The 25,001-nt window shown below is 60.8% G+C and overlaps 7 protein-coding genes across 7 annotated transcripts; 2 read left to right on the top strand and 5 right to left on the bottom strand.

Moving 5' to 3' along the window:
- Nucleotides 1-134: 134 nt before the first annotated feature.
- BXZ73DRAFT_52377 (uncharacterized protein) lies at nucleotides 135-1,829 on the bottom strand (the record flags this gene model as incomplete). Its single annotated transcript, XM_048020805.1, has 1 exon — nucleotides 135-1,829. One exon carries the CDS (start codon nucleotides 1,827-1,829, stop codon nucleotides 135-137), a length of 1,695 nt encoding a protein of 564 aa, XP_047874368.1.
- Nucleotides 1,830-2,947: 1,118 nt separating this feature from the next.
- BXZ73DRAFT_52337 (uncharacterized protein) lies at nucleotides 2,948-3,423 on the bottom strand (the record flags this gene model as incomplete). The annotated part of the gene is made up of 2 exons (XM_048020795.1): nucleotides 2,948-3,230; nucleotides 3,311-3,423. The coding sequence occupies 2 exons, from the start codon at nucleotides 3,421-3,423 to the stop codon at nucleotides 2,948-2,950; spliced, it is 396 nt and encodes a 131-aa protein (XP_047874367.1).
- Nucleotides 3,424-3,958: 535 nt separating this feature from the next.
- On the bottom strand, nucleotides 3,959-4,860 carry BXZ73DRAFT_104831 (VAMP/synaptobrevin-like protein; the record flags this gene model as incomplete). The annotated part of the gene is made up of 5 exons (XM_048016030.1): nucleotides 3,959-4,024; nucleotides 4,084-4,468; nucleotides 4,537-4,669; nucleotides 4,729-4,801; nucleotides 4,852-4,860. 5 exons carry the CDS (start codon nucleotides 4,858-4,860, stop codon nucleotides 3,959-3,961), a joined length of 666 nt encoding a protein of 221 aa, XP_047874366.1.
- Nucleotides 4,861-5,102: 242 nt separating this feature from the next.
- On the top strand, nucleotides 5,103-5,581 carry BXZ73DRAFT_92025 (Pre protein translocase Sec Sec61-beta subunit; the record flags this gene model as incomplete). Its single annotated transcript, XM_048026214.1, has 4 exons — nucleotides 5,103-5,105; nucleotides 5,165-5,235; nucleotides 5,297-5,413; nucleotides 5,485-5,581. 4 exons carry the CDS (start codon nucleotides 5,103-5,105, stop codon nucleotides 5,579-5,581), a joined length of 288 nt encoding a protein of 95 aa, XP_047874365.1.
- Nucleotides 5,582-10,271: 4,690 nt separating this feature from the next.
- BXZ73DRAFT_52374 (uncharacterized protein) lies at nucleotides 10,272-10,806 on the bottom strand (the record flags this gene model as incomplete). The annotated part of the gene is made up of 2 exons (XM_048020803.1): nucleotides 10,272-10,599; nucleotides 10,703-10,806. The coding sequence occupies 2 exons, from the start codon at nucleotides 10,804-10,806 to the stop codon at nucleotides 10,272-10,274; spliced, it is 432 nt and encodes a 143-aa protein (XP_047874364.1).
- Nucleotides 10,807-16,556: 5,750 nt separating this feature from the next.
- On the bottom strand, nucleotides 16,557-17,948 carry BXZ73DRAFT_52331 (Mo25-like protein; the record flags this gene model as incomplete). Its single annotated transcript, XM_048020792.1, has 8 exons — nucleotides 16,557-16,598; nucleotides 16,666-16,679; nucleotides 16,742-16,847; nucleotides 16,902-17,111; nucleotides 17,173-17,305; nucleotides 17,355-17,667; nucleotides 17,729-17,789; nucleotides 17,838-17,948. The coding sequence occupies 8 exons, from the start codon at nucleotides 17,946-17,948 to the stop codon at nucleotides 16,557-16,559; spliced, it is 990 nt and encodes a 329-aa protein (XP_047874363.1).
- A 1,433-nt stretch (nucleotides 17,949-19,381) lies between these two features.
- BXZ73DRAFT_52332 (nucleotide-diphospho-sugar transferase) lies at nucleotides 19,382-20,565 on the top strand (the record flags this gene model as incomplete). Its single annotated transcript, XM_048020793.1, has 3 exons — nucleotides 19,382-19,684; nucleotides 19,964-20,173; nucleotides 20,281-20,565. 3 exons carry the CDS (start codon nucleotides 19,382-19,384, stop codon nucleotides 20,563-20,565), a joined length of 798 nt encoding a protein of 265 aa, XP_047874362.1.
- Nucleotides 20,566-25,001: the final 4,436 nt, after the last annotated feature.

Raw genomic sequence — 25,001 nt, 5'->3', positions numbered from 1 at the left:
CAATCGGCCCTGATGGTTCGTGTGCAAGAGGGCGGGGTATGAAGATGCGAAGATGCCGAACCGGATGCGAAACATCCAGGAAGTTAAACAGAAGATAGGATGGGGACGGATGGAGATGGGGCATGGATAGATCATCACCGAGAACTTCTGGCGCCCCAAGCATTGCCGAAGAAGCTGGAGCGTCGCCCACTGACTGGCCGAGGCGCGTGAATCCCAGCGGCCTCCTCGCCGTCTGCGTCAACTGCGGAAGTGTTGTTCTCTGGTCCAAAGTTGAGGAGCAGGGAGCTCATGCTCCCAGGGATGGCGTTAGGGAGGCTGGGGATTTCGAGCGAGGAGCCGAAAGCGCGGGGGATCGAATCCTGGCTCTTCTGCGAAGGTGCGGCCGACCTATACGGCCCCTGGGAAGATGTGGATATGGAGATATCTAGGGGTGCGGGATTCCACGACGGCGATGGGTCGGTAGGGAAGGTGCTGAGAAGGGCCAAGGAGCCTCTTCGAGAGCGACGGCGTGTTGATTCAGAGGGGCGATGGGAGACATTGTTGTACGAATTGTGGTTGCTGGAGATGCCGGACACGCTCTCGCCGTGACGATTGGAGGCGCGGCTGCGCGGCGGTGACGGGACAGGTGGGGACGGATCCGGCGGGGAAGGGTCGTTGGAGGCACGCTGGCTCGCGTGCGCACTTGCGGGGGCAAAGCTGTAGATCGGAATGCCAATGCGCGGGACAATCGGGCTATCCATGTCTTCAACCTCACTGAACGACACCTGTCGCGAGTGGCGGCTGGATCGAGAGCTCCGGGACGACAGGCTGTGAGCATCCTCCTGTTCTTCCCTAGCTTGCGCGGCCGAAAGTTGCTGGAGAGAGCGGTTGACCTCCTCTAGATCGCGCAAGCTTGTGATGACTCCAGAACTACCAGCGCTTGCACTGAGCCCGATCCCCAGCCCTCCACCGTGAGACGAATCAGAATGGCCAGAGACGGACATATTACCGCCGGGAAGGAGGAAAGCGTCGGTGTGATAGGGAGTGACGCCAGGAATGAGGACGATGGGGCCTCCGAGGTGCTCCCCGACAGGGAATTGTTCCGCAGAGTCGATTGGACGGGGGAAAGGATCTGGATCTGGGAGGCCTTGGAGGTTGAGGTTGGCCAGGCTGGAGTTCCTCGTTGGGTTGCTCGGCACTGTGCCCCACGACATCGCTGGTGAGGGCTGCACACCCATACTACCGGATGGAGGGGCAGGCGGAGATTCACGGGGCTCGGGAAGGGCGGATAACTCGAGTGCCAGAGGGCCATGGATTTGGGAACGGGTGGAGTTTCGTCGAGCGATCGGGCGTGAGTGCGTGTCTGGGGCGGTCGAGGTACTTTGAATGATCGTGCGGTCCGAGGCCACAGGCACATTGCGGAAGAGCGTGGAGCCCGTCATAGAGGAGCCCGGGAGCCCGTCATACTGACCGCGGTGAACAGTACTCGCGCTGGGTCCGGCGACAGGAACGTCCGTGAGCATCAACGGGTTCGGTCCGGGTGAAGCACCGTTGCGACGTTGTCGCCACTCGTCGTCGACTTCCGACGGCTCCTTTGCAACGGCGTACGCATGCTGACTGACCGTCCCTCTTGCGCGGACAGGGAGTTTGTTTGCTTGCTCTAGTGGAATCCATGTTTCGCCTGTGCCTGGGATGAAGGCGGGGACAAAGCCTTCTTGATGAGCAGGGCCGGGACGCCATGCCATGGGGGGCCTTCCGGTCGGGGGAGGGTCGGCAGGGGAGACCCGACGGATGGAGCCGGTATCGGAAGCCACACGAGCGAACGTTGCACCGGAAGGAGCAGGAAGCATAGACGGGGGAACCGGAGGGATGACAGGAGGAAGGTTTACGGCAGTGGCATCACTAGGAACAGTGGACCGAGCGGCTTGCTGTTTCAAGAACTCGTGGTGGGGGACCTCGTTCGGCAGGATTTCGTGTGGTGCGTCTTGGTTGCCAACCCACACGCACGGGGAGTCGGGGTGAGGAGCATACTGCAGGAGGTGAGGCGGCCAAAACTGGTCTGCAGGAGCATTTGTGACGATATTGGGGAAGGTCGATGCTGGAGGCCTTGGTGTGCCTTCGTCGCCTTCGGGCCGAGGGGGGATGACCTTGCGAGAAGGAGGTGCACCAGGGACGATGAGATGCCTCTGTGGCTTGTCTGGGCGGGGCTCGGCTGGATCCGCGTTCGACCTGTTCCTGGATGACTCATGTGGAATGGGGTCACCCACAAAATGGACGGATGCTCCCCGCGATCGTGAACTACCAGAGCTCCCCGATGAGCTACCTGAGCTGCTACGTGATTGCGAGGTGGGAGCGGTGACTGTTGTGGGAGCCGGGGCTGGTCCTCTGCCGAGTGACACAACGGCTACTTGTGAAGAACGCGTAGAACTGGTAACTTGTTCCCTCGGAATGCTAGCCACGAGCGGGATAATCTCCGGTGGACGTGGGAGATTATTGGGAGAGCTTGTGTAACGATCTAGCTCTGCTCGGATGCGACGGTTCTCTGTGCGCATGGCGTTCAGTTCCACTTGCATTTGGGTGACCTGTGGTAGAGAGCGAGGGTATCAGCAATCACACGACAAAACTCTTTTTAAGGCATAGAGTCACCTTACTAGACGCAAAAGATGAATCAGCCAGGTGTATATTGCAGATGATGTAACCATGACACTCACGCATCGCACTCAGCTCGGAGCCTGTCTTGTTCGAGCAATATGTTCCTTTCCACCACCATAGCGATGTCGAGGTCTTTTTGCTTGACATGAGCGTGCCGTTCGTGGGTCGCACGAAGAACCTCGATCTTTTCGGAATCCATGATCCTCTGAGCTTGCAGCGCCTTATACTGGTGCAAGGCGGTGATGGCGTGGCGCAGGGGTTGGTGCTAGCGGGGAAGAGACGGAGACACCGTTAGAACGGCGTCCCGAGCGAAGGTTCACGGGACCGCCCTGTGCAATAACACAGAGATGGCACGACTCACCATGGAGCCGGAGTTGCGAGCCAACCAGACCGTAACTTCTTCGACGAGCGCGTTCACGTCCTCCTCGTCCGTGTCTTCGGCGAACAGCGAGCCCACTCGCCTCAGCAACTCGTTTTCCTCCGTCATCTTTGATGAACCTTCACCCGGGGCCTTGTCGACGTGCAGTTTCTTGATGCGCTCGGGGTTGAATCCCTTGCGGCACATAGGACAGTTGCTGGGATGGACCGTGCGCAGGCAACTGGTTAACATAGGGCGGACGCACACAGCATCAGCACAGGAGCAGCAGATATCTGGAAACCAAGGAGAGGCGACGCTCACTCATAGCAAAAGACGTGCCCGCACTGGATAGCATGTGGAGTTTTGGTGGGTGTGACCCAAGTATAGGCGTCCAGGCAAACATCGCATTGAGAGGAGGGGTGAACGACGAGCATGGCTGCACGCTGGCCTGCGCGAGCCTGAGCGGCCGCAAGGACACGGGGCGGAGAGTGTGGATGGCGGGGAGAGACAAGGTGGAGGAAATTGTGCGCGCCCAATTGTCGACCAGCCATCACAACAAGCGAACACCGAAGCCATTTCCGGAAGGAGCGGTGCTCCAGTTCTGCCTCCGCTCCCAAGTCCGACCCCGCGTGCCCGAATCACGAGTGTCCGCTTAGCGGCGCACAACGCCGCACAAGGCAGACCGCGCATCGAGGCGGGAGAGCGTCGGTAGCGGACACCTGAGCCGGCAGGAAGAGGTGGAAGTCCAAGAGAGGGCTGCGTGGGCGTAGTGGCGCGCCCTCGCCATTATCATGTGAAGCGACGGGGCAGATCGAGGGGCAGATCGAGGTGAAGATCGAAGTAGAATACACGTGGAGGGTCATAACACTAGATCGTTGGCGGACGCCATAGAGGGGGATAACATACAGAGGAGATAGCGAGCGGGCAGGGGGTGAGAGTCTCTATATATCCAGAGGCACTATCGCTCGATTACTTCGAGCCACACTGATTCAAACCTGCACCACAAAACTGCGCCATAATGATCCACAGAAGCACCTGGACAGGACCCTGGGTCAATACGAAGAATGGGTGGGTGTATGATTGGAAGAGCTTACCACACCCACGACTATGCTCAGCGCCAGGATGCGCGTGTTCTTCCACCACATACTGCGACGCACGGTTCTGGCGCCTCGCCTGAACGCCGTGGCCTGGCTCGCCATAGTATCCGTCTTATCAACCAAAAGTTCGATCCGCTCTCCGCGGGACAATATTTGTTCGACATTTTGGACCATAATATCTTTGACTTGAGCAAGCTCAGTCTGGGCGCGGGTGAGCTCGTCCGTGGGTGGGTTGGTGTTGTACTGGGTCATAAGCTGCGCGATAACAGGTCCGAAAGAACCTTGTTGAGAATATGCTGGTGGGTCGGACAGAGATGATGAAGCAGAGGGGAGTGACGTGAACTTCTGCTGCAGCTCGGCGAGGAACGTGAACGGCATTCGCCTGGAAGGACGTTCGTACAATCAAAACCGCGAAAAAAGCGCGCAGAACCACACCGGGAGATAACGCACCGTCCTGCCGCATCGTCGGCCATTACAAGGTAAGTGAACCCTCCCTCCGAGATGTAATGGAACAGGTACTGCTCCCAAACATAAGTGAGCTTGCTGTTGTTAGGGGGAATCTTCGACAAGATGGTTTGAGTGGCTAGAAAAAGTTCACAATGGCTCAGGGTTGCAAAGGCCGCAGTACTAGAAAGAGCATACCTTGGGAGAAGTCCCGTTGTCCAGCTTGGTGTTCGGCCAAGATGGAAGACCCTCGGGCCACAAGAGCGTGAATCTGAGTCGTTGTGTAAGCACCTGCAGCAATCGCGCGTCAAAATCACACACCAGAGACATATGGAGATCGTGAAACGGTGGAATGAGTGCTGGACAGAGGAAGAGATGAAGAGAGAGCGCAAGCCTGCGGCGCGGCACCGTCGCGCCGCCGTTACCATGTACGTCAGCGTCACGTCTTGTAACTCTCGAGTGATGGAAGTAACGTTGGAGTGACCCTCTCACGGGTTCCACGTGGACAGGAGAGCTCACGCGCAAGCAGCACTCCGCTGCCAGCAGTCCTCCCTTCCACCCTCACCTCCACTATGGTACGTTGTCGTCTGTGTATGTCTTTCGACGCCGTTCTCATTGAAGACGTTCTTTTCAGTCCGACTCTGACTCCGCCCGCTCTACCGGCAAGCCCAGTGCCGTCGCAAAGCCCCCTGGTGCCCAGATTCGGTGCGCAAGAATCTATGTTGTTGTGGTCGTAGTTCCAATAGCTCATGTTTGTACTCTTCAGGCGGAGAGCGACTGGCTCGCAGGTGTCAAAGCCCAACTCCACGCGCGCAGCCGGCGCCGGTGGCTCGTCCAACACGATGCTCAAGCTGTACACGGACGATTCACCAGGACTTCGAGTGTGAGTACCAACCCTTCGCCTGGCCCCTGCGAGGTTCTCATGTGTTCAACTTGTGCTCATGTGCCATGCAGTGACCCCTTCATCGTCCTCGTCCTCTCCCTTTCCTTCATTGCCTCCATATTTTTCCTCCACATCTCTGCCAAGGTCATCCGCGCCTTCACCAAGTAACGGATCCACCTTCGCATCTCCAGCACACACGGACTTTCGGAGTATGGCCGTCATGGAGAGAGATGGGCCATGTGGATACCCTCCCACTACACCGAGAGGCCCTGGTACGACGCGCCGTTGTATCAAAATCGCTCGTAGGAGCGTTGCATCTTATTATATTATATCACGGTCGTTATAAGGTCAATTTAATGGTGAGCGTGACCATACCATGTGCTGTCGACTCTACGCAAGCGTACAATACGTCCCCACAACAACGTATGCAAGTGCACGGCCGTTCTCGACACAGGGACCTTCATTTGCCTGCTGGGCTTGAAACCGCTCATACGTCTTCTTGCACAGCATCCACCGCTGGCACTGTTGATCAACATCACGTATGCACTACGTGTCCCACGTAGGTCCGGTGAGAATTCGGAGGTTTTGCCACGTTACAGGCAGGATCCTCGGGGCCATCAATACTAAGGAGCATTCACTACCCATACATAGGCCCTCCGACATTTCACCCATGTGCCCGAGCAGAATCAGGATGTTCGCGTGGTCTTTTGGAGTCACCCACACACGGAGTTGCTCAGGAGTTTTTCGAGGCGCGTTGGTCGTGCACCGTAGGAATGCGTTTCTTTCGACAGGCGTAGGAGCGCGAAAGTCGTTCTATCCGTTTTATGGAATGTCGAGGGTATCAACGCCCCTCGATTAAGAACAGTAATTCGAACACCAGCTTACACTTCCACATTATTCTTCAGCTTCAAGCAGTCTCTGGAGTGGACTTTCGCTTACTTGCATATATTGATACACTAGAGCGAAGACGGTGAGTACAATCCAGAGGGCTGTTCGGAGTCAGGAGTTGTCTCACCATGTATTCATACTGAATAAGATTTTAGTGGGCAAGTCACGCAGGATCGACAGGCATTATACGACTATTCGCCATTTTAAGTGTATCTGACACCAGCCGAGCGGTATTACTTCAGTAATCGTGTCCCTTTCAGGTACAGTTTTTGACACTGCGTTTTTGACATTATGTGCACCTACTTGCTTCCCGGCCGTGCAGCAATAATACCAACTGACAAAATCCAGAAGTTCTCTACCATCGGCTCTCTTGTCAGTTTCGCCCCGAACGTACGCATAACGTCTTGGTTTAAGCAAAGTCGCAGCTTCTGTGTTCTCATACCCTATTCACACCTGCTCTAAACCGAAGTTTCCCGAGACTCCACATTCAAATGCGCCTTCCAACTTCTCACAAGCCGCGACTCACCTCACGTTCAAGACCATCGGACATTGCCCCGGTAGTGACACTCGCGGACCGCAACCCGTCCACCCCGTTCTCCGCAACACGCGACATTCCAGGCGCGCCAGTAGCCTGCCTTCACGCTCGGGCTCTTGGGTAGTGGAAGTCCAAACTACGGCCCCGTCTCCGACGTACCCGCCGCGGATCACTTCTTTGTTCCCCCGCTGCCCGAGTCCCTCGGCCTCCGCTCCCGCTCCCGCGTGCGACGGTGGACGAAATGAAAGACGCGTGTCTCTCGCCTCGCGCACGTTGGGCTTCTAGGGGCCTTTTCCACCCGTTCTCCGCTTTTTGGGCCTGGCCCGGCGAGAACCCCAGGGCGCCCCTAGTGTTCTATTTGGTTTTCTCGCCCATGCCTGAGGTACCCCGCGCATCCCAGGGGCAACTATTCTCGACATCGGACTCCAACCTTCCTTCCCCTCCTTCTTGGACACGCTCTTCCTAGTCGATTACCTTCGCGCGCGTTCATTGGTTAGCATTGATAAAACAGAAGCTCTGACTCAAGAACGAGAACACACCCCTCCCGTCCTGCGCCACCGAGAGGCCACCGCGATGCGGCGCCATTGAAAGCGCGCGAGCGGCGAAGCATAGTCTGCGAAAACCACACCACGCTGCGGCGTCTCGGGTGGACGTCCGGAGACGCACCCGAGTGTTCGCGGAGCAAAGCTTCCACCGCTGCGGTGAGCGAATCCCCGCGCGCGCCGCCTCGAGGTGGGTTGCAGGCGCGTCCACCCCGTGTCGTTCAATGGAGAGAAGGAGCGGGTTTACGGTTCGGTCACCGGCCTTGCCCACCGCGCGCGCGAGCAGGGTTTGGCGGCGGTACCGCCGCGCACACACGGAGGAGGCACCGGTGGATGTGGGCTGGGCCTGAAGCTACGGCACCTCGCTGCGGGAACCGTGACCAAACAGACTCGAGCTCGCGGAAACGCTAGGCACGCAGGGTTGTTACATATACATAACGAGCGGAGGGTGTCCGCCAAAGCGGCTTAATGCGATTATTCAGGGCCTGGCTACATAGCCTCGTATTGAGTACAGTGGGTCATACAACGGCAGGCGGTGGAGCCGGTGCCGTGGGCGTACATGTGTCGTGAGGTCGGAGAACGGTGCGCCGTACACAAACAAGTACTGTACAAGGGGTCCGAGTCGTATGCAAGTGCGAGGCGTGAATGTTACGAGAACGCGCGTGGTGAGGATCCGTTGAGTGCATGCACGGAGAATTTGGGGGATGCAGCGGAAGTAGAGTGTGGGTGTATGCGTCGGGCGAATGCGGCGAACAGAGACCAGTCCGAAAGGAGGCGGGAGAGAGGGAGCATGCACGTATAGTTACACATCGGGGGCTGGCTCATACCTCGGCGTCGCGAGCGATGTCGATAAGGCTATAACGGGAGTGAGGAAGGAGGTATGGGAGGGACGTCGCGCCGGTCTTCACGCCAGCACGAAGGATCGCAGCGTCCGACATAACATGGCGATGAAGACCAGATAACCGAGGAAATGAACAGCGAAGCGCGGAGAGCGGTCACGAATCGGATAAGTTAAGAGTACACGAGGCACGGAAGGCCTCATGCCCGTGCAGCGTCCGCTAGCACACTTTGACTCGCGCGCGACCGCAAAGAGAGCGCACGAGGTGGGTGTGGCTGGCGTCCACGGAGCGGACATGCGGCCTCTGCACCTGTATTCGGAAACTTGAACATGAAGACCGAGACGAGCGCTGCCATCGTGGCACGCTTATTGAACCCGAGAGGAGTCGCCATACCCGCGCGTCCGAGCGAGGTTCGACTGCTGGACCGGGGCGTTCGCAGTAGTCGTCATCCTGTTGCTCTTCGGGTAGCTTCCAGAGACGCTCGCCGTGCTGTCGCGGCGCATCTGCATTGGGCGGGGCTGAGCCGGTGATCCCGACATGGCGTACACGCCGTATGCTGGCGAAGACATCTCGCGATCGCGAGTCGCTGTCACCTGAGACACCAGCGTGGCAGAGGGCGTGCTGGGGGGCATGGGTGTGGCAAAAGTCGAGCTCGCCGTCGATTGGCTAGCGTGAAAGCCGCCGGAAGATGCGCGGGCCCGCTCGCGCTCTGCCGCAGCGCTGCTAGCAGAAGACAGAACGGTTGTCCCGAGGAGCTGGTGCTTGTGCGGCTGAAGGAAGGACTCCTTGTCGAGGGTAGGCGAGTCGTACCCGTTCGGAGAAGGCGTGCGTGTGGCGGAGAGCGCGCTCGGGACAGGGGGACGTGGTTGACGTTCGATGAGCGACGACTGCCGGGAAGGCCAGCGGGAGTGCGACTGTGGATCCTGAAGGACGTCGTGAAGTTGGGCGAGACGTTCGCGTTGCTCGCGCTGCTCCTGCTGCGTCTTGAACTGCGAGTCGAGCGTGGAGGACGTGGGAGGGGAGGCTCGGAGGCCAAGGGCGTTCTCCTGGACGTGGCCGGCAGAGGCTGAGACGAATTCTGTACCGCTACGGTGACCGTACTGGTGGATGGGAGCGGCGGTCGGGGAAGTCGAGCAGCCCGCCATGGGCACATCGCGTATGCTCCGTGGGACGGAAATCGACATCGCATCCTGATCGGGACGGGTGAGCAGCGACGAGTTGCTGCGGGGCCGGCGGGAGTCGAGTTTGGCTGAGATGGGGATCGAGAGCGACGCGGACGAGTGATGGGTGCCAAACTTGTCGCCATCGACGCCGTCATCGTCAGATTCTCCTCCGAGGGGGTGGAACTTGTCAGGGTACTCGACCTCTCGGCTCTCAGACGCAGGGGACAGGAGGAAAGCGTCGTCGTCCGTGACGTCCATCCGGCGCTCCTTGAACGAGCCAGACTTCGAGCCGCTCAGGACATGACGAGGACTGTGGCGAGGACTGCGCTTCGCCTTCTGCAGTTCGTCGGTGAGACGGAGGCACTCGTTTGAAGCATCTTCGAGCTATCGCAGTTAAGTTCAGGAAAAATCATCAACAGCATGAACGGATCATGACTTACTTTACTGTGAGGGGCAAATGTTTTCAGTGAGATGTTGAGATGTCAAGGAAGACGACACTCACGCTCTCCACTCCTCAACCTCCTTCTCGAGACGTGCCTTGTCGCTCTTCAGCTCTTCCTCGATGTTCACGAGAATCTCGCGATCTTCGAAGCTCTTCCGCTCCAACTCTTCGTACTTGGCCGCCGCGTGCTCACGTTCCTCACGAAGCGTTGCCTCCAAGCGCTGACGTTCGCCCTCAAAGTTGTGGCGCTCGTCCTCGAAGTGTTCCCTCTCCTCCTCAAAGTGTTGGCGTTCTCCTTCCAATTCTTCCCTGAGCTCCTCCAACTGTCCATTCAGCTCCTGCTCCAACTCTGTCGCGTGGCGCTTCTCCGTCTTGGCCTTGTCCTGCAGGGCCCTATAACGATCTACCAGGCGATGTGCCGCGACCAGGTCCCGGTGCTGAACACGTCATCAGAATCCGATCGCGCAGGCACCCGCAGACAAACGTGGGCGGAAACGCGAGTGAGCACGCACCTCGTCTGGGGACTGCGTGAGCAACCAACTCCGGATCGAGTTCATGAGCTCCGCAGTCTCCATCCCAGACGCGCCCTCGAGGATGAGGCCGGTGAGCGCGGTCTGGAGGTGGCGAGCTTGGCTGGCGTCGGGGTCGAGGTCGGCGGGCGCGAGGGGTGGGGATGGGGGAACCGCAGTCTTATCGGCGTGCAGCTTCCTGATGTCCTCGACGTCGAAGGGCACCCGGCATAGAGGGCACAGACGCCTAGGCAGCATGGCCAGACAACTGCGGCGCGCGGGAGGAGGGGGGCGGGGGCACGACGCGACACAGAGCGACGGAGCGAACGGTCAGCACCGCACCAGGGGCCATGACGACAGCGGGGACGCACCTCTGGCAGAATATGTGTCCACAGGTGATGACGAGGGGCTCTCGGTGGCCATGATAGCTCTCGAGGCAGACGTCGCACTGGGAGTCGGGGTGGAGTACGAGCATGATCAACGGTGGGCGAGACCAGCGCGGGCGCGGGGGGCGAGGGACAGCGGGGTGGGATCCGGGATAATAAGGTGGGGAAGGCCGGTCGGCTAGCGCACATCGCGTGCCGGCTAGACCTTGGCCCAAGAGGAGGACTTGCGCGATGGTGCACCCGCGAGACGCCTGGATCGGGCCTTGATCTCCAAGGCTGTCTTCCGCGCCGAAAGGGTGCTGATGGCCCAATGGAGGATGTCGTTACCGAAACGTGCAGGCGCTATCGGCGCGGTAGCAGCCGGAACCATCGCCTGCGGGGATGAGGCCGTGTGATAAGACGAAACAAGACGGTGGACGCCCACAGACGCCTTCCCAGACGCTATCTGCGGCCTCTGCGTCCGCTGCCCGAGAAGTGGGGGAGAGGCTGGACGCCGGCCTGAAGCAGGGGGACCGGATTCCGGATCGAGTGTCCTGAGCCGTGGTGGCCTCGTGGGGCCGGCGCCTACAGAGTGAAAGAGGTGAGCATGGCGCATCACGGATGATGGATTGCTCCCAATCCCGAGACGCAACAAAGCAGGCACGGCGCACGTTGCCTTAATGACGCCACACAGGCCCCCCTCCACAGTGCGCATCAGGACAGTCCTCGTACGTACGGCCGCAGAGGGATTGCATCTTTCCTCTCGACCGCACTCTCTCACAGAAGCCTGTCTCAAGAGCGCACGTCCTTGAGAGCAGTCGAAACTCACCGTAGCTGCGTGTCCACACGCACCACACGGGGATGCTGTGGTAAATTGGGCGGTCCGTGACGCGGCGGGAGCTTGCGAGTTGAGAAGGGGGGTCGGCGAAACCGCCGAGATCCACCGCATGCAGCATCTTCTGTGCCAGCGAGTGTGGGGCTCGTAGACACGACCGCCGGGTGGCAAAAGTGTCGCTCGTCTTCTTCGAAGCGGAGCGCTGTAAGTCCGGAGGTAAGCCTGCAGCATCCCTTGTGCATGTCGGGAAGCGGTGGCTCGGGTAGTGCAAGGTCACTGCGGTGCGACTGTGTCTGTGTCACTGTGAAGATGTGAACGCCGAGGAGACCATCTGACGACGACGATCCCGGTAGGACTCCATGAAGTTCTCAGACATTGACACGCCCGAGGCGCGTTCGTGCATCCTGCTCACTTGCATTCAGTGACATTGGGCTATTTACTCATGCTTTCTGTGCGCAGAAGGTCAACTGACATAGTCTTGCAACACGCTGCAGCCGTGAGCTACATACCTACGTCTCGCAAGTTGCACGAGCTTTAGACGACTAGTAGACATCTACCTTGCAACCCCAGGGCCTTGTCGAGTCCGCCGACCCAAGTGTCCTTGAGACAAAATTTGAAACGCACGTTACGCAGAAATGAAAAGCAGGTGGGTGTATGCGTTCAAGAGTGCGGCAGCAAAATTTCCATCTAACGTGATACAATCACGTGATATTTGTTTCCCCTTAAGCGGAAGTGACTCCTGCGGAGGTCTGCTCCACTCCTTAACTGTTCTCTCCTCAATGAAAGTGATGGCCATGCCCCTTCCCCTCAAGCAGTCGTGGTATGAGCCAATAGCCGGCTGGCAACCCCGATCATTTCCTGTGCTATGAACTCCCTTGGAAACGCGGCTACAAGAGATCGTCAGGTGCGTCTCTTACGTTCAATCTTCTCCAAGAGACTCATGAACTTGCGTGCTTTACCACCTATTGGGTATGCCACCACCCAAATTTTTTTCTTTCACGTACAGTAGGCGGGCCATTGTTGCTACGGTGGTGCCCAGATTCTGAAAACATCCCCGTCTCCTCGAGCAAGCCTTTGGACCGGCGCCGGCTCCAGAACCTGCCGGTCAGGTGACGTGTTGGCATCAGAGTTCAAACATTCATCGGATAACGCGCTGCCTGCTCAATGTCACAGCTCAGGCCCATCGATGACGGCCGCTGCCTGGAAGCATCAGTCCCGCGGCGTATCGGACCGAGATAGCGCGGTATCGCGCGCTCCGTCTACGCCGACCAACACTCGCCCTTCGACGTTGTACACGACGACACCCCGCCCTCCTCCTCGCCGCATAGGCAAACAATGAAGCACAGTCTACGTTTACCCTTTATGCTAAAACACAGCCAGGGCGCGCGGATGCGTGCGGTCGATGTCCGCCAGCCCACCGGATTCGTATCCTCTCGGGTCCACGTTCAAACGTTCGCCGCCGGTCTCACATGAATCCCTCCAGCGTCCCTCCGGCGTCATCCAGCGGCCCACACGACGCGCATCTAGTACTCTGAAATCCACTAAGCCCGACCGTACTCGATCGTTCCTTCTATCACCGAAGAACTGCGCCTCGCCTCCACAGAGCTACACCGCCCGACATCTGTGTCCTCCACGGTTCCCCGTGCCGCTTCCTCGGTCGCGTGTGCCGGGCTGCCTGATAGGATTACCGTTCTATCGACGGCGTCCGGTGGCGGGCCACGAGGGAACCGGACACCCTGCGGACCCACAGCGGAGGCTCGCGCCAGAGTACGCATGTCAAGCCCAACTCTCGCCTCGCAGAGCCACTCCACACCCCTGCGGATTGAGGAAATGAGAGGTCCACACCTAGCGAGCGAGCGGACCATCGCAACAATCCCGACTCGCACACGATGGCTAGGGCCGAGCCCAGAACCGACAGTGCCACAGACGAAGCAGGCCCTACACGCACCCGAGAGAGAAGAGAGCGGAAAAGGGCGCCAGAAGCCTTCTCCGGCCCGTCGTCCTCATCGAGCAGCACCCTTGTTCTCACTCCCCGGTGCCTCCGCCCTCCTCGATCCCCTCTCACACACCTCTGTATCCACTCGCACTCTCACACAACGTCGAAGGCTCAACAGCAATCGTCAACGTTCGCGTCCAAGTTCTGGTCGGGGCGTGGCGCACACTCGGCGGGGGGCAGTCTCCAGACTGTGCTTCTGCCGTGTGCCGCGCCTCGCGCCCGCTCGGGGAGCGTACTTTCTCATCCGAGGTGTGCGCACGAGAGCGCTGTAGGATAAATGAAGGATCGGCGCGCCCTGGCTCCCGAGAAGGCCGCCCCATCGCCACCCTCGCGCGCACGCACCCCGACTCTCGACGTGCAGGGGCGCACTCCAAGTCGAAGGGAGGTCTCGCGATGAAAGTATCTTCTCGCAGAAGTCGATGCCTTGGTCCCATCCCTTTCCGCCGTGTACCGCGCCTCACCGCTGTTTGGAGACAATACCAAACAACGACACCTGCTCCGCCCACCCGAGCGCCGACACTCCGAACTCGAATCCGAATCCGAATCCGAACCTCCGAACCCGTTCCGTCTGCCCAGCCCACCGAACGAACAAACGACGCGGCGCAATCTCTTCGTCATGGCGCGATAGTGCCTCCATCGATTGCAGGGCTGCGCGCGATCGAGGCCCCGCGGGGTTTGGACCTGCGCTGCAACAGCCTCCGGAGCTCTCATGTGGCGCACGCGACAACCAATGAGGCGCAGGCCCTTCCTTTCGTCCTCCACGTTCGCAAGAGGCGTCCAGGTCCCCAAACGACTATCCGCGACTGAGGTGGAGAGTCCGTACAAGACGGCGATACGTCATGCGTGCGCGAGATGGGCCATCCGCTGCTCCACTCATGGCTTGCGCGGCCTTAGCTCTGGGCAACCCGAGATCTAGAACCGGGACTGGCATTCGGATTCGATTCCGGACGCGGGGTCTGCTCCCGACGCCAGTCTATAACGGATCGCTTACCCACCCATGCAACGCTCGAGCCCGCAATACACACGCTCCCATGTGACCCCACACAAGCTCGTATGAACGCCGGTGTGTACCAATTCCAGCGCGCTGTGTCGCCCACCACGCTCGCTCACGTGGTGTGCCCCCAGTGGAGGTGCCCTCGGAAGACACGGGCCTGCGCCGCGTTCGGGCGCGGCGGGCCTCACTCGAATCGCGCGCGCTGCTGCGCTTTCCCCTGCTGCCCCCAAGGACAATGACATTGGTGGCGGTCGAAGCCGCCCTACCCCGGATCTGCAGAGTTCGACCCGAGGAGTTCAGGTCGCATCGCAAGCTACGCCGTAGCCCCGCCCCCTTCCCTCCTTCCATCGGGCTGCGGACACGGCCCCGGATCCCGCGCGCCGAACCCGCTGAATGGCTGCGTGCGGCCGAAGCGCGCTCCCGCGAGCTTCCGTGCTCTCAGCTCATCGACATCACCTCAGCGCCACCCGGGCCCGTCCCCAGTGCGGGGGACAGTACATACGTCAATGGGCACGCCGCGTCCGTCGCCGGCCCGCCCCTGGGCCCACGGTGGACACATGATGCCTGGGGGCTCGGCGTGGAACCGCGGCGGCGACCCTCGGCTCTAACTTCGACCCGCGCCCGGCGCCAGGATCGAAGCTACGCGGCATTTGGAGTGCGGAGTTCGCGCCTTGTGCTCGCAACGGGAACCATGGAAGCTCAATCAAGCTCGAGACCTGGAGCGAAAGAACGCGACCCATACGCAAGCTCTGACGCGACGCCGCACGCGCGAACGCTGTCCTCCTGCGGGGCGCAGGAGCTCGAGCGCACCCGTGCGGGCTCGTTCGGACTCTCGGCCTGCCCGGCCGCTCGACGCTCGACGCCAGACGTATCGGAGCACGGTCGCGGAGCGCGAGCGCCGACGCCGCTGCGCAGTGGATGACGGGGCTCGGACGCATGGGACACGAGACGGGCTCGGCAGAGGATCGAGCCTCCGAACAGAACGGGCCGCCAGAGGTCTCGGACGACGAACCAAGTGGCTCATCGCATTTCAAACGATCGTCTCGGGCGCTGCACCGTGACACCTTCGACGCCGTCTGCCAGCCACCTTCAGCTCGCACTTCGAACTCCAACGCACACGCCAGCTGGGGACTCTCGTCGGATCCCGCAGGAGTCTCGTCGAATCTGCCTGGCACGTCGAGAGCGACGGGCATAACGCCGAATCCCTGTCTAGCGAGCTCGCGCCGCCTTCCAACCGCCCAACGAGCTCTGAGGGACTCGGGACGACGGGCCCGGAGGCCTGAGGCCTGAGGCCTAGCTGCGAGGCCGACGATGACGGAGCGTCTGCGTCGATCCGTGGCGATAGCGTCACTCGGGAGCGTCGGTGTGCCCCGAGGGGCCAGGAACGGCGTCCCGCGCGCCCGTGGTGCTGTGTACGACAACGCGCGTCGTGTTTGGAGCAGGAGATGGGAAGTCGCACAGAGGGTCTGGACTCATGGATTCTGGGCTCTAAAGCAGGTGGCAATCAGGGAAAGGCGGTAGACAGTTGAAACGAACGTGTTGGCGAGATATGCTGTTGTTGTAGTGACTTCCGGGAGCTGAATAGTCCTGCGCGATGGGCTGTGCGACAAGAGCCGGGGAGACAAGACGACAGAGACGACGCGATATGTCAGGTACGTATGAGTGCAGGGAGCGGCGGGTGACAGCGGACGGCGACGACGAATGTTGTAAACGACAATGACGGACGGGCGATCGGTGTCATTACTGATGATACACGGAGAGGGCAGGGATATTACACGGGCGAGACAGCGAGACACGGACGAGCGCACAGGGAATGGGGTGGACGCGACGGGAATGGGTTGGGACGCGGGTATGTGCAGCGAGGCTGTGGCTGTGAGGGCAATGGGGGTGAGGCCAAGACGACGGACGATAAAGACGAGGCGCGAGAGTCAAGAAAGCAGCGTGCCACCAGGGAGGCGTATGTAGACCAAGCTAACCGGATGAAGCTGAACGAGCAGGGAAACAAGCCCGGGCGGGAGTCCGAACGCTCGTCCGATCACAGATTCTGTATCTGCACTATCAGGAACTGCTTCTCGTCCTGGAGCACCATCGATGGGCAATCCGGTCAGCCTTGTTAGGTGGCGCAGAGCAGGACGCCGACTCACCATGAACTGTTCGTCTGCAATGTCGAGCGATCGTGTCAGCGATCAGCAGTGGTAAACGCAATGATGTGAGGCGCACCTTCTTTGTCGTTGTGGAAGTCCTTGAGGAACTTGAGGAGCTTGTCCTTGTTTCGCCGGAGGATGCTCTCGATTTGTGGTGGCTTCTTCGGGTTCGCGACGAACACCTGTGGATTTGGCTCCTTTAGTGATGAGCGTCGATCGGCATCATTCATGCGCACCTTGAAGACATGGAATGCTTCAAACTGGATGTTCTTGCTCTTGTCTCGAAGCAGGTTCATCATCATCTTCAGGTTTGTCTCGCTCGCGATGTAGCGAGTCATCACGTTGAAGTTCGCGCGGTCGAGGAGGATCTCGCCAAGGAGCTTTAGCGACTGTCGCTTGGTGACGTAATTGTTGGACAGAATCAACGTGGTGAATGACGAGAAGAACTGCGGTTCAAAAGTAGACAGTTCAGCATGGTGTGGCTCCAGCAAAAGTACAAAGCCTTACGCGGTCGTAGTTCTTGTCCAGATACTCGGCCACCATCGTCTTGTGTCGTGTCAGCGTTTCCTTCAAGTTGGTATACGCATCGCACGAAATGCCGAACGTCGTCGTTTCGATGTAATGGGGGAACTTGTAGAACCTGAAGCAACATGACCGTCTGTTCCACCCGAACAGGAAGGATAACTCACTGCTCGGAGTAGAGGAGGATTTTGGCCAACGGCTCATGTCGGAGCATCTCTCGGAGGATCATGCCGGTGTTCAAGGCAATCTCCTCGTTCCCATACCCATCGAATGCGGCGAAGAGGACATCCGGCTTGGAGCACAGGTACTCGACGGTAGGGAAGCGCGAGCCAATTTGCCGTCGGAGCAGGTTGTTGAAGATCTGGACGACGTCCTTCCGCGACTCGAACTCGAGCTTGTGGATGTTCAGAAGCAGGTGGTAGAGGAGGTCTGTGCTGTAAGTCTCCTGCGCCAATTGGGCCACTAGCTCCGGCAGAGGATCTGTGGACGTGATAGCCACGAGTGAGAAACGTGCCGCGGGGCGAGCACCGGGCTAACACACCTCCATCGCCGTACAAGATCGACTTGATCTGCTGGAGATTCTTCGCGACATCGTCGTTCGCCTAGACCGGGGTCGATAGCAGCACCTAGCACGCCATAGGACGACTTACCCTTCTCCGGACCTCGCCGCCGGGCGGGCCCGCGTCTAGCTTGGGTAGTGCGTCGCGGAGGCCGCGGACGAGATCTGGAGGTGTGCGAGGCTTCGTCTTGAAGAAGTTCATGGTTATATGGCTCAGCTTGACGACTGAGGGGGGTGAAAGGGAGGAGAGGTTTGTGGAAAACGCGACGGAGAGCGATGAGGAGGAGAGACGGGATGCGAGGCGGATATGTGGAGGTCACAGCAGAACTGGCAGGACGTTGGATTAGGAATAAGTAGAAGGCGGAGATTTGATTCAGCGGCGGCGGGCGGGGCGGTGCGACGAGACAGTTTCCGGGACGGGGGAGCGCGCAGGGGCGAGGAGGATGGCGATGTGGGGGTGGGACCTGAGCCGGCCGTCGCGGTCGTCGCTGCAGCGGTCGTCGAGCAGGGAGGCAAGGTTGGATTGAGCCGACCAAGCCACACTGTCCCGTCACGTGAGCAGTCCTCGGCCGCCCGCTCGCCGGCCCGGCCTCTCCACAACGTCAGTGGCGTCCGAAAGCGGGCACCCACGCTCGTTTCAAGCGGCCTCTCGGGTTTCATCCTTCGTGCAGGCCTGCTTCAGCTCTTTCCCTTTGCGCTAGCTCGCTCCCCTCGGCGAGCCCGGTCTCTGCCTGACGTTAACCTTGGGCCATCTCGAGTCTGAAACGAGCCCCATCGACAACCGGGATCAAAGTTGGCCACTGTACACTCGGCTATCTTGTGCAAACATCCCAAGCATCGATGGCGTCCGTCCATGAGGTCAGATATTTGCGACGGTCTTTACCTTTTGCTTTTAGTATGGTGTTTCTGCGGGATGTCGCTGGTGTCGGAACTCCGGGTACGTATTCAAGTTTCCCGCTTTCGTGAAGCTTTCTGGACACCGATACTATTGGAGGTTCGGACAACCCCGTTGCTTGCATACGTATGTAGTGTGGGCATAGGCCAGGGATTTCGGCGCTCAGTATTCGGTCTTTGACTACATGGCTGTCTTTCTATTTGGTTCGGAGCAATCACATTGGGTTGTATCCATAAAGCTCATACATCATGGTTTTCGCTCCACCGAGGCTAACACCGAGGTCCAAGTACCGTTGAGCTCGAGGCGCTTTGGCGGTTGCTTGCTGCGCGTTGTTCTGAATGCCCTTCCCGCAGCAAGCTCATGATGGGATGCGGCCTCAACGCCCGATCGTGAGAGACGAGGCTGAATCCACGAGCAAGCAAGTACGTGCGCAGCAGGACATACAGAACGGAACCGCCGGGCCGCGTTCCCAATCAAGCGACGACGTGTCGAATAAACAAGCCTTGCCCGCATCCCGGGCTCTGTGCCACCTCATCGTCTTCTCTTCGCCCTCCACCTGCGCTTTCTTCACCCACCAGCCAGCCGACGCTCTCTCTTCTCGCTACATTCTTGCTTTTCACGCCTCCTAGGACCCGCCAAACTCGGGCAAATCGCACCTTCCGTCCTCTCCTAGCGAGACTTCCTTCCATCTACCCGACCCAGCATCCCCACCACCGCGCACGCACGCCATGTCGGAAAGCATGCAGAACACGATCGTCGTCCCCGCGTACAGGGAGAACGGGAACCTGCGCCCGCTCGTGACGCGCATCTTCGCCGCGCTCTCGCAGCCGGGCTCGCCCGCGGACGCGCGCGCGACGGAGGTGATCATCGTCGACGACAACTCGCGGGACGGCTCGGTCGAGACCGTCGACGGGCTCCGGCGCGAGGGCTACAACGTGCGCATCATCGTGCGCACGACCGAGCGCGGGCTGAGCAGCGCCGTCGTCCGCGGCTTCCGCGAGGCGAGGGGCGACAATATGTTGTGTATGGACGCGGATCTGCAGGTGCGTTCGGCTCTGTTTCCGTGCGAATGTGGGTTGGTGAGCTCTGTAGTGCGCGCATGTGGACGCGCTGCTGCTCAGGCCTCTTGGGAGCGGGCATGGGTGGTGTTATTTGCAACTCCTGCACACTCTCGGGCTTGTGTCTCGCACTGTGAAATCGAGCATTTTTTCGTTGATCTACCGAGACTTGAGGCCTTTTCGCATGCGTAGTCCAAACACAAGTCGCGCATGGCTCCCTTCGCCCCCATGTGCAACCGTGTATGCTGACGCGCTCGTCTACAGCACCCTCCTGAATATGTCCCGGCAATGCTGTCGGCCCTCTCGCCAACGAAGGAGTTCGTTCTCGGCACGCGGTACGCCAAGGGCGTCCAGATCGACGAGGGCTGGCCGCTCTACCGTCGTGTCATCTCCAACGGCGCGCGGATGCTCGCGCTGCCCTTAACCGCCGCCAGCGACCCCATGTCCGGCTTCTTCGGTCTCCGTCGCGAAAGGGTGCGTCGTTCCTAGCCATTTCTGCTTTCATGTCCTTATCCCCCGCTTGTTCCTTCTACCTTTTCTTTTCCTGTCATCCTCTCCTATGCCCGCCCCCGCGCCGCCAGTTCCTCAAGGGGCGCAACCTGAACGCGGACGGCTTCAAGATCGCGCTCGACATCCTCGTCAAGTGCAGCGTGCCGAGCAGCGCGATCGCGGAGGTGCCCTTCTCGTTCGGCGTCCGCGCCGAGGGCGAGTCGAAGCTGACGGGCAAGGTCATGGTTCGCTACCTCGAGCAGCTCGCGGAGCTCTACTGGTGGCAGTACCCGATGCTCGTCGTCCTCGGCGGCATCGCCGCGGTCGTCGTCTTCATCATGATGCTCCAGACCGCGCTCAACTGGATCACCGCATAGAGAGTGGCGAGCTGGGGGGAGCAGACGATGTAGGAGGCTGACGACGGACTGAAGGTGGATTCGATCCATGCGCGGAGAACGGCCCGGATGTACGGATATGCGTAACTTATTTGATCCGTTCTCTTTCTCTTTCCTCCGCAATCACCGTTTGTAAACCCTCATCGCCAGATGCGCACCAGTACGACCGGGGTCAATAGAGGCGAATGACGTGGCAGAACGTCAAGCGTCCAAAAGCAATACAGCCTACTGCGCAAAAAGATCCCCACCTTCGAGCCCTGCACGACTGCGACGAAAATCTTCCCTCTCAGCGCCATCGCCGTCGAAGGCACACCCCCGTAACCTCCTCGACTTTCGATCAGAGGCTTGCAAGGTCCAGAGCTTGGGAGCTGTGAACCCAAGTCTACGTCCGTGGACGTCGCAAGCAGGGCACACGAGGCACGCCCCATCAGAGCGCAATATCTCTCCGCGGTCGACGATGACGGGAGGGGTTCCGCTGCGACGTCGTCGGGGAGCCCGCCCGGGATAGAGGGCGGCCTGAGAAGCGGAAGCCCACGAGGCCTCGTGCTCCGGCGGCGGCGACGACGTCCACTCAGTTCGCGCACTATCAATTGTACGCGGTGCGCGTCGGAGGCTTTGACCCGCTGGGCGGGGCCTCCCCGGGACATAGCGACGATATGACGGAAGGGCGCTGCGTGCGCAGAAGCTCGCCCTCGTGGACCTGAAACCCACTAGGGTGTGCATGTAGGAATTGAAAAGAAGTTCTTCATACTTGTACAAGGGACAGCGAATATGGGAGAAGCTGATGCTGCATTTATCGACATGGATACAGTACTACGCGAGTCTCACGGAAACCCCCTCGTGCGCGAGCTGGGAAACAGGAAGGCGCGAAGCCCGCCTCGGGCCTCGCAGTCTCGTAAGGTCGGCCGGAGCGCAGCGCAGATGCGAGAACGTCCGCGCGAACGAGCGCGGCGAGCGCCGATGCGCCGACGTCTACGGTGCCGCCGGGCGACCGTGACACGTACGTACCAACCCGCTCAGTCTCGACATGCCGTCTCGACCTCGCTGCGTGCCGCCAACGTCAAGGCCGCCCCGGAGTTGCCCGTCGAACGAGACCGCCCCGGAGTCGCCAGTCGAACTCGCCCGTCGGTCCTCCGCGGAGCTCGCCCCGTCGCGCTGAAACGGTCCCTGCTTCGGGCTCTTTCCCTGGGGCCTGAGGCCTGAGTGGTTCTGACTGCTTCCTCACCTGCGCTGGACAGGGGCCCACCTTCCCGCCGGTGAAGTTCGCGGGGGGCTTCCCTCTTCCCGTCCGCCGCGGGGCGCCTGCTTTGCTAGTAGCCAGGGCGGACGCTTCAGCGCTTCAGCTTGAGAGGCCGAGGAGGGTCCTTAGAGAACTTACCGGTCTTGCAGTATCGTGGCCAGCCTCTCGTGGCTCAGAGCCATGGGGATGCGTGCTTCCCAGAGAGCACGCCTGAAGCCAAAGAAAGGGTCGTCCGCGGAGGAGTCGAAGCGCTGCAGTGCGTCCGAGGCCCATCTTCGCGCACGTCTGACGCCGCACCTCCGCCGCCCGCGCGGGGGACGTCAGCCCTCCTGTGCCCAGAAACGCAGTTTGCCTGCACGAGCGGGCGGGAAGTGCCCGGACGCTGTACGTACGCGTGGCAAGCTCGCCCGTACGATCCGCCCTGTACGGCACATGTCGATGACGCTGTTGCGAGCAAAGTTCAGAGCACCGCGCGCGGCCGCAATCCCGCGCGCAGATCGAGCGAAGGAAAGGGCCAACTTGGGCCACACAAGGGAGGCGCTGCGCGCCGTCGGCGCCGTCGTGGCTTCGAAGTACTGGCGGCCACGGGGCACCGTCCGCGTTTCTTGGCTATTTGCGCCATCGCGGACCCATTTCCCGTTGCCATTGCTCATGGGTAACGGGGGACACCAAGGGCGGGCGGGCGGGCGCCGTGCTAGACACCCTCGTCATCTGCTCCCGGCGGCGTTCAGTAAGAAGGATTCCCTTTGGATACCACAGCGCGCACTCACCGGCCTCCGGAACGTGTCTGGGCCCCGCCGCGCCTTCGCTGGGGACGTAAACAAGGCGGGCCTGACCAATGCGCTCAGAAGCGAGCGCGCGCCCCGCGTCTAGCGATGGGGGTGCCCACCAATATTTGCTATGTCATGTATGTAAGGCACTGGAGGGCGTCCGAACGTGAAGGATGCGGAAGAAGGCCCAGAGATTGCGTTGGGCCAGTCCGCGCTTTGAGGATCTGGGTCGCGCGCGTCCGCGCTCGAGCACTGGCGATGGACGCTCTTCTTTCATGGCCAGCCGGGCGCGTGGACGTGTGCGTCGCTGGGGCTGCTGCCAATGTGGCCGCTGAGCCTGAGTGCTGAGGCTTGCGGGAGCGCGCTCCGCTGTCCGTGCGCTGAGCTTGAAAACAGAAAGGCGACGGAGATCGACCCCATGTAAGTAACTTAGGACACTGGTGCCGGTACGGGGGCCGAGATGGGCGGTTGCGCGACTGCAAGGAGGAAGAGAACCGTTGCTGGGGGCCGTCATGGTGCCGACGAGAGGTGCATGTGCGTGCATATGGGCGCGCGATGGGGATGTGCGGAGGCGAGCTGTTGCTGCTGTCAGCGTGCGCTCGGTCAGCCGTCGTCGTAGCCACTCGACCTCGTCGACGTCTTGCACGGAACTCACGTGGCGTCTCGTATGAGGGGCGGCGCGAGCCTCTCAGATGTCAGCTGGTGAACGCTTGAGACCATCTCAGCACGCGATGTGGTGCGTCCAACTCACCAGTAAGTAAGGAGGCCTCAACCCGATCAGCCCCGCTTGAGCTCGTCCTGCGAGCCGTCCTGTGCGGCGGCCGCACTGCCGTCGTTCGGAGACTTCCTGGCGAGAGGCTGAGCGGGTGCGCGTCGCCGGCCTGCGCGCGGCGGATCGCCCGGCTTCTTTTCTTGCTACGGACGCCGAGAAGTGGCCGGCGTGCGGAGTGCGAGCGGACGCGCGCAGGGCCACGGAGGCCCTCCGCGATCCGCCTGCGCGTTCGACTCTGCGCCGTTTCAGGGCGGGTGCGATGTGTGTGCGCGCGTGGGAAAGAGGGGGCGCCGCGACGTTTGAGCCTGGCCCGATCGAGGACTCGACGGGAGGGCGATTGGCAGATGGTCTCGAGATGGCCGGTGCGGAGGGACGATGCGGTCGCTGCGATTGATGGGCCACATGGCGGCCGGCCGGGTCGAGGACTCCAAAAGAGCTGGAATGTGGAATGCTAACTGCGTGTAGGAGATCAGAGAAGAAGATGGACGACGAGCTCGCCTTCGCACTTCCAGCATTTCTCGCTGCAAAAAAGCTCTCACGGACCGAGCTAGGGCTGGAGACAGCGCGAGCACCCGTTGCCATCGCGCCTCTGTACGTGCGAACCCAGCGCAGGCCGAAGGATGCGGTGTCGACCCCGTGCGGTCCAGACTTCTGCCGTCGAATAGAGATGTATCATGTCGTCACTCGTCGTGGCATCAACGCGCGCAAGCGGGGGCTGGGCTGGGGCTCGCCCCGCCTCCGGTGAATTTCGCCCAACGACCGCGCGCCGTCGGTTGGAACGCCGGCGCACCGCGCGGGCCCCGGGGTCATCCCACCTCGGTGCGTCCCGCCCACTGCGCCGTAGAAGGCCGTAGTGCGACGGAGGGCCCGCGTCCGGTCGTGCGATGGACGACGCGAGACGCGAGGCGCGGCAATCGTCCGGGGGCCCGTCGACAGCGGAGGCGTGTACGTCGGGTGCCTGTCGCGTGAGAGGCTCGTCTCGCGGGAAGAGCGTCGCGGAGGGCGCGACGTTGCGCTGACCCCACCCAGCGTTGAAGTACCAGGCTGCTGGTAGGACGGACGCAAGACGTTGCGCGAGTGGACCACGGGACCGTGCATTGTCGGGCCCGCTCTGCGCACAGCGTGCTCAGTGCTCAGCAGCGGAGAGTGGGGAAGCGTGGCAGGCGCGGGGATCAGAACGCGCGCGACGATGATGGCACTCACCCGGCTCGCCCGGACGCGGTGAAGGGTCGCGGCTCGCGGCTCGACGCGGCCACCGCTTGCTCGCTGCAGCCTCGGCCTGCCCCCACCCAGCCCCACCCCCGCCCCTTTGTATTTTTGGCCAGACCGAGCGCGCCGACGCGGGAGACTCGACTCTCGAGAGGCTAGCGTCGGGCGAGGCCGCCTTCGCCGGGAGCCCCGGAGTCCCAACGGGTGCTGGAAAGTGCCTGGATTTGGGGGAGGCGTGCTAGCAGCGACGTCGGCAAGGAGGCACGGCTGGCGAGGGGGTGCGCACCGTTCTGTCTCCCGGACGTCGCGCGCTCGCGTGCGCGCGAACGCCCGAAGCGAAGGACTGCAGCTGCCCGAGCGCAAATTTTTCGCGAGTCCGGACGGCGAAGAGGTGGGCGGACGGTCAGCATTCGTCGAGCGCGGAAGC

This window comes from Epithele typhae, assembly GCF_022376455.1.
Source record: "Epithele typhae strain CBS 203.58 chromosome Unknown BXZ73scaffold_56, whole genome shotgun sequence".
NCBI lineage: Eukaryota > Fungi > Basidiomycota > Agaricomycetes > Polyporales > Epitheliaceae > Epithele > Epithele typhae.
Note: the sequence above shows the minus strand (reverse complement) of the source record. Positions and strands in the feature narration are given on the sequence as shown.